This window comes from Pelecanus crispus, chromosome 2 (genome assembly GCF_030463565.1).
Source record: "Pelecanus crispus isolate bPelCri1 chromosome 2, bPelCri1.pri, whole genome shotgun sequence".
Lineage (NCBI taxonomy): Eukaryota > Metazoa > Chordata > Aves > Pelecaniformes > Pelecanidae > Pelecanus > Pelecanus crispus.
The window spans coordinates 38623433-38636921 of NC_134644.1; the positions used below are offsets into that span (position 1 = coordinate 38623433).

Sequence of the window (13489 nt, forward strand, 5' to 3'; positions counted from 1 at the left end):
CAGCGCTATTCAAGTCAATGCCTTACACAAGTGTCTCACGAGGTCTTTGCTTTGTTTTAAGCGTCTTTTATTTTTAAAGTGTTCTCTTAAAAAAAAAAAAAAAAAAAAGTAAGAGTCCGTCTTAGGTACAGAGAATTCGTCCGTGACAGCATCCATCCCTCTCTTACACCGAGGGCAAGAGAGCGTTTCCATAAATAGAAAAAAAATGATGGGCATGGAACCATTAACTATATACAGTGTAGACAATCGTCCGGGTTTTGGTTTAAACATGTGCCCGTTCTTGGGCACGTCTCGTCTTCCTTTCCTGCTCCTGTTTTGTTTTACACAGTTGTTTGGTCCAAACGGCCAGCCTCCACCACGGGGCAGCTGGAAAACCCCAACAGATAGGTAAATATATATATATATATTAAAAAAAAAAAAACAAAACCGTATTTACAGCGCGGCTGCGTTGGGTGTAGCCCCATCGAGCGGATGGGGGTGGCCCTGTGTCTGTGCTTTGGACTGCTGGCTCAGTGTGGACTGGTTTGAGGAGCGCATCTTTGTGTTAGGCAGTTTATGGTCTTTCTTCCACTTCATGCGCCTGTTCTGGAACCAGATCTTGACCTGGCGCTCGGAGAGGCAGAGGGTGTGCGCGATCTCGATGCGTCGCCTCCTGGTCAGGTAGCGGTTGAAGTGGAACTCCTTCTCCAGCTCCAGGACCTGCTGTCTGGTGTAGGCAGTGCGAGACCTCTTGGGTTCCCCTCCGTTGTAATTGGGATTGACTGAAACGTGCACGCACACAACACACGCGGAGGGGAAAGAAAGGGGGAGGGGGGGGCGAAAGCGATGGAACATAATCATTATATAATAACTTGACACCAGGTTCGCATAAGATACATAAACGGCAAGAAAAATTGTTTCACAGCCTATCGGCAGTGGGGACAATCGAGGAGCAATAAAAAATGGTGATGGGCATTTGGGTTAGAAGAAAAGCTTCAAAGACACATGGCCCAGAGCCACTGCAGGGCAATTAAATTTATGGGGGCTATAATTACTGCCCTAACAGTTTGGCGTCTCGTAAATCTTTTGATAAAGGACCCCGGATACAAAAGGTTTCTCACTTTTTTTTTTTTTTTTTTTTTTTTATTGGGAAACGCGGAGGGAGAAGGAGGGGAAAAAAAAAAAAAAAAAAAAGCCACACACGCAACGACCCATCCCGGCCCCGGGAGCACCCTCCTCCCCCCTTCCCTCCTCTGCAGGCGCATCCCCACCTCCCCCTGGCAAGGGCAACTCACCCGTGCTCACATGGATCTTCTTCATCCAGGGGTAGACCACCGGCTCCTTCCCCTTCAGCCCGGGCAGGCTCTTGTCGGGCAGCAGCGGGCAGCCGGGCCCGGTGCCGGCCCCGGCGGCGGGGGCCGCTTCGCAGCGGCGCTGCAGGGCATGGCCTGGGAGCAGGGGCTGGGGCGGGCCGGGGTGGCCCTTGGCGGGCGGCGGCGGCGGCGGCGAGGCGCCCGGGGGCGGCTGCTCGGGGCCCGGGGCGGCGCTGCCGGCGCTGCTGTAGCTGTAGGGCGCCTGGGGGTAGGAGGGTGCCTGCGCCGGGTAGAGCGCCTCGGGAGGCGGCCCCGGCGGCCCCGGCGGCGCCGCGGGAGCCTGGTAGCCCGGTTCCCGGCGCGGCCGCGGGAAGTACTCGGGCAGCGCCGGGCCCGGGTGCGCGGCGTGCAGGTGCGGCGGCGGCGGCGGCGGCGGCGGCGGCGGGGCGTGCGGGTGCGGGTGGTGCGGGTGGTAGCTGGCGGAGCTGCCGGCGCTGCCGCTGTGCTGCGTGTACTCCTCGCAGGGAGGGAATTTGGGCTCGATGTAGTTGGAGTTTATCAAAAACGAACTCATGGTCATTAATTTGTGAAGTGCAAAAATACTAATTTTTCTCGCGTTGTCGTTTTTCTGGGCTCGGCGAGGCCCCTCCCCTTCCCCCCCCTCCCTCCCCTCCCTCCCTCTCCCCCTCCCGCCGCTGTCAAGTGCTCGCCGCTGCCAAAGTTTGGGCCTCCAGCTTCCCCCCCCCCCCCCCCCCCCGCCCTCCCTGCCGCACTCCCCTCCCTTCCTCTCTTCCCACCCCTGGAGCGCCTACAACACGCACAACACACACAGGCACACACACCCCCGCACCCCCCGCCACCCCGTCACCACCTGACCGCCGGCGCCAATTACCGCGCGGGGCCGCGGACCCCGGATCAGGAAATGGAAGGAGGGCGAGCGGCCGCGGGTCCGCTCCGCGCCCGCGGACCCACCGCAGGGGCCGCCGCCGCCGCCGCGCCTCCGCCCCGGGGCTGCCCGCCGAGGGAGCGCCCCGCCGGGGGCCGCCGGCCGCCCGCGCCCCTCGTCCGCTCCTCCCCGGGACCCCCGGCTCCTCCCGCCCGCCGAGCCGGGCCGCGTCCGGCGGTGGCGGTGTCAAGCGAGATAAAACTAATCCGGCTCTGACAGTCTTTCTCCCCACCCACCCCCCCAGCACTTTTTGTTTCTCCGTTCCCCCGCGGGAGAGCGTAGGCAGCGGAGCGCAGCCCAGCTGCGCGATCCGCAGGGAGGCAGGCATTGCACAAGGCGTTGCACAATCCTGGCGAACCAGCCCATCTCCAAATGCCTGGAGTCGGGGCTGCGCGCAGGCAGAGGGCGGCAGCGGCCGGCGGGCGCAGGCCACCGGCAGCCCCCCGGGCTCTGCCCCCCGGGCTCTGCCCCCCGGCGCCCCGCCGCTGCGGCCGGCGGGCGGCCGGGAGCTCTGGGGCGAGCCCTTCGCGCCTTCGAAGCCTTTGCTCAGCCCGAGGGAGAGATGGAAAAGTTAGCGTGAAGGTGGCGGGGAGGCGGAGGAGAGTCCTCGAGCGGCTTGCGGGGTGTGAGGGACATCGCGAGCCTGAAAATAACGGGGAGGAGAGGGGGGAAGGGAGAGAGGCGGACACGGCGGTATCAAACGCTTCCACCGGCGGTCGCCGGGCTCGCTGCGAGCATCCCTCCCCGCCGAGGAGCGGTTCCCAAACTACGAATTTAAGTGCCTCGGTTTGGTATGCCTCGTCTTGGGGTTATTTCTCAGTTTCCATTTCCACGAGAAATCGCTGCCAGCGCCTTCGCAGAAGTAACTCGCGAACCCTGGCGCAGGAAGGAGAGGGCACTCGGGCACTTCTGCCTTGCTAAAACTGAGACTGTTAACGATATTTGCAGCTCAGAGCGAAAAGAGGCAACCGCCCTGACCTTAGGTAATTGAAATTTGATGGTTAAACTAATTACGCTCTTATTCTAAGGGAAAAAAAAAAAATTACTTACTGAACGTCAGCTAGTCTGGTACATTCGGGGTTAGAAGCGAACTTTTCGGATTTTTTTTTTTCTCCTCCTTTTCAGGAAAGTATATAAACACGTAGAAACATTTACCGCACCCTTCGAGTATATAATTGCTGAGTGGGTAATCTCATCTGCTGGTATGGGAAAATACATCCAATATATCAAGCGTAAATATGATACGTTTTAGATCTTGCCCTCCTAAAGATATTACATTAACAGTTACCCTGGTTTAAATTCAGATTATTGTCTTTTGCAGTTTTATAGATAATGGATACATGCAATAAAATTCTATTTGAATATATATTCTATCTAACAAGACACACATCGTATCGATTTATATTTTATAGAATCATACACACACACGCGCGCACGCACACACATTGCAGGCGGCATGTAATATGTTAGAACATTTCCAGCACTTGGGTATACTGGGGTACTTATCTAAACAATCACTCATTTCCTCCTCCTATCGAATGTCTAATTTGTAAAGAGAGTTAAAACACATTTACTTACTCATTTCCAACAGCACATCTATGGAACCCTTTAACTGGGGTAATAGATAAGTTTCTCTATTTACTCTGCATGGAGAGGAAATGCTGTTACACACACGCACACAGAGGCAGCAGCAACTGCTCATTTGACAGGAAAGGGGAGACTGGTTTATTTATATTAAAAAAAAACCAACACAAAACACAACAACACCCCCCCCCCCCGAAAACAGCAGCAACCCATGTTGTGAAAGAATTAAGCTCCCACCTACTGTAAAAAACAAAAGATTGCCAAAGTCCACCACGAGCAGAGAGCGTTTTCCCGGCGTAAAGAGATCCATGCACACATACAGACACAGATGTACAAATACCTGCCGGCCAGCACCAGATGAATTACACTGGGTTATCGTAAATATTATCCTCGACATAAGTCCTGAGACACTACGGCCGGAGCACTACAGCAGGCTGCCGTGCTCCCAAGCCACCGTAAAACACAACGAAAAGTGGTTTGTAAGCTCAGCGCTGTATTGGGAGAGCTGACCGGGCTCTGTTTCGTATTATTTACCGTCATTAAATCTCAAAGTATACTTGATTCTCTGCGCTTCTTTCTACCGTGGGGCTCTGGCGCTCGGTACAGGGAGAAGGATGCAATTTTGTACACGACTGTAAATCTGCAAGGTGACCTGAGCTGCTCAGCTGAAGTCTTGTTTTTTTCGTGTGGTTCTATTAGTCTGCGAAGATGTGCTGAGGCAGGACCTCCAAAAGGCCTGTTCCATGTCTTTGTGGTTTTGTTATCATAAACAAGAACCCAGCCAAGACCACCAAGTGTTATCTTGCACACGGCCATTTCGACATTTTACTGCAAGATTTATGGCTGTAATAAACAATCTCAGAAACCCTTTTTTTCCCCGGTACTTCCCTTTCACAAACTTGTAGCATCATCCTAAGCTCTCAAAGAAAGAAAAGGAGAGGAAAAATAGGCCAGCTCCCTTATTTTTCCAGAAGGACTTCACTGGCGAAGGAGACTTTAATCAGTTAATAAAGGAGCGAGAGTTTCCTGGCCGAGGCTGGCCGAGGAGGAGATGGGGACCCCACTGGAATTAAGTTGAGAGGGAGAGAGTTAATTTCCATGCACCCAGAAGAGGCAACCTCATACATACCCAAAGAGGGGGGAAAAGGGGGATCCCCCTTTTTCTTGTGAAACAGGCAAGCACTCCTGCTACCCTCCACACGCGCGGCTAAAACATAATTACCCCGAAAGCGAAAATAACAATAACCGCAAGAACAGTAATAGTAATAGCAATAGTAATAATAACAGTAATAATAATAATAATTCAAGTCAACCTTTCGCCGTGCCCGGGCACCCTCCACCGAGAGCGGTAGGAGGAGGAAGAATGTCACTAGCAGCCTGGTTTGAATTTGATTTGACCCATTTTGAATATATTTAGCCCCAGCTTTCCCCTCTTGAATGCGAGGCTGTCCCAAGTTTCAAAGTGACCGAAAAGTGACACCGTGTGCATTTTGTTTCTTATTAATCTTACACATTGACAGTCTTTGTTAAATAACAAGGCGTGCCCTTCACCAGGCGACATTTTCATATTTGTTAGACGCGGTGACCTGAAGTTCACCTCGGCCTTGGACTTAGTTTTTCTAAAAGGTCTATAACAGTGTCTTTTAGATAGCGGGGTGCTTTGCCCAGGTCACTACTTCTAAGGGAAAATTAAGAAAAAAATCGCGGGAAAATGTAAACGTTATGGAATGTATCGACTGTATTCCCTCCTTTGTTCCTGGGAATGCTACAGCCCCGAGGCTGCTCCTGCCTCCGCGGGCGGGAGCGCTCCTTTCCTATGGTCGCTGCCGGGGCAATGCTCGCAGTTTTGCCCCAAGTTCAGCATTTGGTAAAAGCGGTGACTTCTCCGGCACCGGGGCTCTTCGTAACAACGGGATGGTTGGCGGGATTTGCTCGTTCTGTCCTGGCGCGGCTAAATAAACACACGTAAAATGTGATTTGTGCCCGGACTTTAAATGAATGGTCTTTTGAGCAGACCTTCCATGCCAGAGAGCAGTGTGCTGAATGCAGAGAGTGAAAGGACAGAAAGAGTTCGTCTCGAATTATTAACTGTTCTGCTCCAGGTTGTTGCCTTTCTTTCTTTCTTTCTTCTTTTTTTTTTTTTTTTTTAAGGAATAATTTAAACAACAATTCAGAAGAGACAATATTTATTGAAGTCGCAGTTTCAACATCTTTGAAAATATTCCCATTGGTATTTTTATTCCAAATCAGATTGAAAATATGGAATTCGGGCCACTAATTGTTTTGGTGAGGAAGCAAATGGGTTTTGGTCACCTACTCTTGAGTAAGCCAGTTATAGTAACCGCTTTCGTTCTGGGTATATCAAAGACGCATTGTTATTCTTGGAAACAATCCGCCTGCTATTCTCTAAGAAAATAGATATTTGGCTACGGTTTTTAGCTTGTTATCAGGCTTCGCTCTTACACCAAATAAATACTCTGGATGTGAAAGGTTATATACAATCTCCAGCGAGGGCAGGCTCCCCAAACGTGCAATGCCAGGGCTCGCTACAAGTGAGCAACTGCAGCAACTTGTGAACAACCTCCGCACGCCGAGCAACCACTTGCATTATACACTTCCCAGGCTTCAGCAGGTCCTTTAGGCAAAATCTCCAATAACCACTTTGGCTAATCTGAAATCTAACCCCCGGTATATTTGTTCCCAAGAAACAGGGCTCGACTGCCACGATCCAGCTGTGTCTCTGGCAAATAATTCACGCGTACCAGCTACCCAGAGGCCGGTGTAGCCTCCTGCCTCGGGGTCGAAAGGCAGCTATGCATGGATGGGGGTGAGGTGCGCTCTTTCTCGGACTTCCCCGTCGCCCTCTCCCCTCCTCCAACACCTTTCATATCTGCTTATGAATATTTGGGAATGTCCTTCTCCTCTTCCAGCGACCCCTCATCCTCATCATTTCAGGCTGAATCCGGTTCGCTGTGGTCTCCCCCAGAATGAAATTCCCTATGCGATATTGGCCAGTTCTCCCTACAGACACGCCTAACCGAGGAGCTAAAGCTTCAACTCCGAGGAACCAACAACAACAACAACAAAAAATATCCAGCGATGTGGGAATAACTCTCTGCGCAAAAAAAAATTCCACTAAACTTTTTCTTTGGGTGGTGGGGAGGAGGGCGGGGGCATGGAGGGAGGGAAAACAACCCTCCCTGCTCCCCATTTCTCTGGGAACCGCTGGCTTGGGTAATTCCAGAAGGTTGCGAGATCCCTCCAAATCACGGAGCGGCGCAGGGCGCCAGCTTCTCCGCAACGTTTTCCATCGGTAGCCCACCATGGCCTCACCGCTCCGCATTGTAAACGAGCTGCTTCGGACCAAGCATATATCCCTTATTATCGCCAGCATGCCCTGTTTAAGCACAGTTTAGCGGTCGCTACAGAAATGAGAGCAAAAACAAAGGCGCGGCTAGGATCGATACAGGCGTTAATAGCTTCGCTCCTATCTTATCTTCCTGCCATTTTGCAAAGTGAGAGGGCTTAACATTAAACCTCTTAAAGCGGGTTATTATATAATATACAAGGGCGAAACATTTTGCTACCTGACTCTCGGAAGAGGCAGCGTCGGCGGCTGCTGTGGGGGTAACACGCGTGTTTACCTGCCGCGGCTGAACCCGAGATATTCAGACACAAATGTGGCCGATAATTCAAGATGAAATACAACGTGTATTACTCTTGAAAAGAGGAATTTTCTATCCTTTCCTCGGTAATTGAGGTCATTCAGCCAGTAGGGTTCACCTGGAGTCCATACTGTGATACACACGTAACTCAAAGCTATTTTATCTTTTGTGCTGATAGTCAAGATCTCGGCTATAACATTGACATCAAACTCTGTCTGGGCGAATGACTAAGAGTGGTGCAAAACGTAAACTTTTGACCCTCAACTTTTTGACCTGCAGTTGTAACGCCCTTAACCACAAAGATATACAAAAGCTATGCAGCTTCTTTTAGGAGTAAGAGACTCGCACTGTTTGTTTCAATAGTTCTGCCGTTTCCCCCAGCTTTCTAAGGGCTTTTTTTTTTTTTTCTTTTTCCTTCTTCTTGCTGTTGAGAAATCGGATACTTTTGCATTTTTAATTATTGCCCTTTTTTTTTTTTCCTTTTCTTTAATCTCGCAGCTTTGTAAAGTGCTGTTAAATCAGTTTGCACAGCCTTTCGGCAGCGTTGGAGGAAAGCCTGTTACTCAAAGGCGCTATATGGTTACAATTGCAGGTGAAATGCTGGGTAAGTTCTGGGCGTGAGGTTGGAAGGAATGTAGCGACGAGCGTTGGGGGAAAAGCTGCAGCTCTCTGCTGCGAGGGTCTTAGTCATTTCTCCTTGATTTAAACATAAAGAAACAACTCTAATTGTTTGCGAAGCCTTGTCTAGGCAAACGAGTTGACTGTGAACTTGGTCTAAAGCGAGCTCTGCTGGTGATTCCTAGGGTGTGCAGATTTATCTTTTCTGCATTTACTTAACCTGGCAGTGAACTGCACGGGCTGCCATTTGTTATCCAGAGACAGACTTCACCTCAAGCAAGGACTGTTCCACAAAATTGCAATAATTACCCAATAACCTTCATAGCAAATATTATTATTGAAAAGACATTTTTTTGGGGATGGGATATAGGAAAGATTCCTTATGTGTGCTATAAGGCGAAATCCTTGCAAATTTTACACGCTCTCTATGTCAGATTTGATATTGTTTGTGCGTGCAGCTACAGGAACATGTGACTGTGATGGTCCATGAGTATTTGCCTTCCAGAGAGACATTAGTGAGGATGCTTTAATTTGAAAGGGGTAATATTTTCAAAGATGACCAGGCGGCTGTGGGAGCTGTGTTTTTGCGCTCTGGCTGGCAACGCTACCAACAAATCGGGGAGATTTTAAGGGCAGGAAAGAGAAAGAGCTAAGAAAGCAAAGCGATGTCTTAACTTGGTCAGGAGAATTACTTATGTCTGCATTCAATGCGTTAAATCTGTATTTGCGGGGAGGGAAAAGGCATTGCTCCCGTATCCAGGGTTTGAAATCGAAACCTCCTGATCCGCCCCTCATGATCTGTTCCATTCAATTTCCCATGCAGCAGATTGCAAACCCCTCTATTGTCACCCTTCCACAGATACACACTTATTAAATGTAAGGAAATGGCAGAATAATAATTTCCCCGTAATGTTCTGCAATTAGGGCGTTTGCCGGGCTTAGACGAGGCTGCAGAGCTGTAATTTACGGATGACTTTCCATCGGATTGTTATACTTCTGGTTTAGGGAAAGTTATGCCTTGCAAAGTCACTAGTTACACACATTAAGAGAGTTGCCTAATCTTTAATTGGCCTTACGCTTAGACATGACACACTACACTCAAGTATTTCTTTCAAAGGGTTAGGTAAACTATATTTCAATGCGCAGAACGCCCTTGCCATGCCTGAAGTAAAACAAACTCGCACGCATTAATCCCCCAAACACAGCAGAAAAATAATGTGCGCAGATAAGACCTCTCTCTCGATTCCCAGCGATTATTCTCCATGACATTTTCCCTCGGAAAACAATTAGGACCTGGGAATATTTTGGTAGAGTTCGGCAGAACAGGCTTGTTTGAATTTCAAATTTCAAAGCGGATTAGAAAATCTTAATGCGTTTCTGGATTTGAATGGCTTCAACTGTGCTGCTTAGGACAGGGCAGGGCCAGAAATATGGAGAAGTTGTCATTTCTAGCTAACTTTCTTTTGTTGTTTGAGAGTTTCTTGCAGTACTGGCGGGTTTATATGCTTGTGGGTTTGAGGATATTTTTCTTTCCCGTAGTTCTTGAATCTCTCTACACCGCTTTCCGTGGAATATGCTCCAGGAGCCACATTCAAAAATGTGACAATATGTACTAGCAAATCTTTTCGCTCTAGACAATGAAAAATTACAGTCCGCGACGATAACCAGGTTCCTAAAATATTAGTCAAACGGGTGAGCGTGTGTGTTTGTATATTCACCAGATAGTTCAAATAACGCAGTGTTGTCGACTATTGAGTAATCGCGAATGGTTTTGTGTCCAGTATCATTCCCGTTTACTAGCGAAGGATTTTCCTTGGAAAAGGACCCCTATATAAATGAAGCCCAAACTTTTAAAGGGTTTTCATGCCTTTGCCTCAAACTATAAAATTTTATGGCATATAATATAATATAATACGCGCCTATCATATATAACTTTCTGGTATTCCTATTGACGAAAATGTGACAGCTAGTGTACTATAAAATCTCCAGCTGTTTATTACGGAAATGATTTTCAAATGTGCATTTGGATATGCGCTTTTAAAGCCTTTCCCATTTTTTTAATATAAAGTATATGCATATGTGTTTGTTTAGTGCTCATAGGAAGATACACAGACACAAAGGCTTCAGACTCCATTTATCTTACACAGAGGGTTGATGCTAAATATTAAATATTTGTAAAACTGTGAGACCTTTGAGCTGAGCCAACCTTATACACTACCATTTCTTTAACATTAAAGGCAAATAAATTAAAAATAGGAACCAGTCAGTAATGTGCAGACCTTGCAGAGGTACACAACAACCTTACCCTCCTGTACCCCTGTGCCTTTCTCTCATTTTTGCTCGCAGTAACAGATACAGTCTAAACCGCAATATTCAAACGGGACAGCACTAGCAAAATAAAACAAAGCCCACCTCCCAGCTCGTGTCAAACCACCCTGTTCTTTTGCAAACCCGACTTTATGACACATGAAGGAAAACAATGTGATCTGCTGAATCCCTGCTACTCCAAACCTGAGCAGAGAAAAAGATACTCACAGCTGGTTTGGAGAGAGAGATATATATGTGTGTGTGTGCGCATATATATATATATATATAGGAAGCAATTCTCAAAAAATTCTCTTCCCTAGTCCCTGACTAGTCCGTCTGCACCCCCCGAGATCACTCGCCTAAGTAACAGCTCTGAGGGTAAGGATCAGGCCTTAATGCTACCCAGAGAAAGACACAGTTCCTTTCACCCTTTCATTCAAGTCCTGGAAATTCAAAGACTAAAGTTAAATCCGGCCATAAAGTTTATTGCTGAGTAATCACACTCTAGTGAGAACAGTCCACTTAAATAAAAAGAATGTTGAAGTAAACACGCAGCTGGGGCCTACCCCACAATGGCAGCCAGCAATATAAGGCAGAGAGGGAGAGAGCAGAGCTAGGGGGATATTTACAATCTTCAATAAACCAAGCCCGTATTTCATAATTTGCAGCACTCTAATGACCTGTAGTCTCTTGTATTAATGCTACAAGTTACAGTCAATTGGTTCGCTTTAAAAAAAAAAAAAAAAGTCACAGGAACATATATATGTATACACGCATACACACCCTTTGTATACATAAATACACCGATATTAGACACACATATGCATGTGCACGGCTTTATACAGGCGTATACATCGATTTGTACATGCATGCACACACGCACATAATTTAAATATATTTATATTTATGCAATTACATATAGGATCTGGAAAAAGTTACAGCAACGTTATAATGCGCATCCCCGAAACACGCTACGCGCCCGCATATGGACATATATGCATAGCTAAAGCTTTCTGCACAACCCAATGCAGAAAATAGGAATCTTAAGCGCTCCAGTACGGTCTGTGCCATTTTAATACTAGCTCTGATGTGCAACATATTTCACCAATCCAAAGATTATTACCATATCAGCACGCCTCCAACTCTATCATGCCTACATAAGACACTGCCCAGATAATATCAAGCCCTATCTATTTTGTTTCCCCTATTTTAATCGCCTGCAGTAACTACTCTTCGCTAAACAAAACCTCTCCAAACTTGGAGAGCCTATTGGAGCAAAGGAAGTAATTATGTTCTGCGGTAGTCAAAGTGATTAAAGCTAGGCCCCAAAATCCATCTCTGCCAAAGTCGATCTCTGCCAAAGTCGCTTATTGTGGTTTACTTTGATTTGATCGTTAAAATAGAGAGCTAGCTGCTGCGAGTGAAGGGATGGGGGGGGGGGGGGGATTTGCAGCGCAACCTGGATCATTAGTGGTTGATCCTGCCTCTCGGGCTCGGTGGGACCGTCCTGAAAAGCTCCAGGCGGAGAGGAAGGGAAAGAGAAACAGAAAGAAAGAGAGAGGCAGCGAGAGCGAGCGGGAGCCTCGGCTTCCCCACTGTACAAATAAACTTTAAGGAACTTGTGCACAAAACTTACCTTTGACTTGCAAGGAGCCATTTTTCATACAGTATTGAGAACTTGTGGTTTGGATACTTCTGTCCCTAAACCTGACAATTTGAATGGCCAGGAGGCACACGTAGCCTGCAAAAGAGTCAAATGAAGTCCAGCGTCAGTGAGATTATATGTTATGTGGTATATAATGTTGGATGTCAACTCCCCAAAACCATAAAACTTACTTTAATGGCACCACGTGACTTTTTATAGCCAGTGAGCCTATCTGTCTGTGCTATGGATGATTTTACGATCTAATTCATAGACAAAACCCTATTCATTTGGCACCCAAATGTCATATAGCCGGAACTGGGGCTTATAAAGTTTACTGTTTTATAACTTTTAAGGGAAGGCATCAATGTAACCAGTCACTAAATGTGCAAATCTTTAGTTGCTCTTAGAAGCTCAGAAGAGTTAACCATTCAAGCTCTGATGGGGTAAGTAACATTACGTTTATAGCAAACTAATCGTAGCGAAGAAAACCAAAAATCTTTAAAGGGTGAAAAGTGGGAATGTGGCTAGCGAGGGTTACTAATAGACGCAGAGGGCTCGGACGTGGCTGTCCTGCAAATATACTTAATGAAACCACAGGAGAAATTCTAGAGCGATGCAAACACGTCTTGGAGTTAGCAGCGTGTTTTAACAAAGCACATGGTTTGGTTTGGTTTTTTTTTTTTTCCAACCATCAGCAAACAGCTAACAGTTGATTCACCCACAAAGGGTGCTAATTGTGGTCCTGCGATGCAGCTTTCCACCTAGCGAGAAACCAGTAAGGAGTAACTTATGGTCAAACTTTCAATTAAAAAAACTGGTAGCGGACAATCGCAGCATTTACCATTTCCAACGTGCAGCAGAAGCCAGGTAAAATATTATTACAAACTCTGCACGGGTTAATATTTTTTTTCAGAGGCAAATCAGGAAGCACAACTTCTTGCTTTGCACAAACCAGACCACGAAAACTTTACAATAGAAAGTTTATTTTTTTTGTTGATTTCCAGTCAGGTTTTTTTAAAAACAAATACAAAAAAAAAAAAAAAAAGCTGATCACAGTTTGCTCAAACAGCCAGACTTTGACTATATTTGTAACTTTGTTCACAAAAAACATACATCACAGAAGCTGCGCTTAATAAGAGCCACTTCTAAGAGTTCGTGCAAAGAGTCATATACAAAGGCACAGCAAGGACATACTGCTTGGAATCACAGTTTTCGTCACAGATTCACTATTCACTACACGTAGGACAAGTTCAGTTGATTTCATCATTTCACCTCTACAACAGCATTAATTACACAGGAATTATATAGGTAGTTTGAATAAAAATATTTTTAACAGCTTGGAGCTATACAGACATTAACACTTGACCACACATGCACAGTTAAGCAGGTTGAGTGCAACACATAACATTTGTACTAAACCGGGGGAGGGTTT

At 47.0% G+C, this 13489-nt stretch overlaps 1 protein-coding gene across 1 annotated transcript; it reads right to left on the reverse strand.

Moving 5' to 3' along the window:
• Window positions 1-432: 432 nt before the first annotated feature.
• HOXA4 (homeobox A4) lies at window positions 433-1872 on the reverse strand. Its single transcript, XM_075705995.1, has 2 exons — window positions 1275-1872; window positions 433-761 (listed from the first exon to the last, which is right to left on the reverse strand). Exons 1-2 carry the CDS (start codon window positions 1870-1872, stop codon window positions 433-435), a joined length of 927 nt encoding a protein of 308 aa, XP_075562110.1.
• Between the last annotated feature and the right edge of the window lie 11617 nt (window positions 1873-13489).

Excerpts from the sequence above, each read along its gene's own strand:
- HOXA4 (XM_075705995.1), bottom strand. The coding sequence starts at position 1,872 with ATGACCATGAGTTCGTTTTTGATAAACTCCAACTACATCGAGCCCAAA. Across the intron at positions 762-1,274 it reads GAAGATCCATGTGAGCACGG|TCAATCCCAATTACAACGGA; the intron begins GTGAGTTGCCCT and ends TGCACGTTTCAG.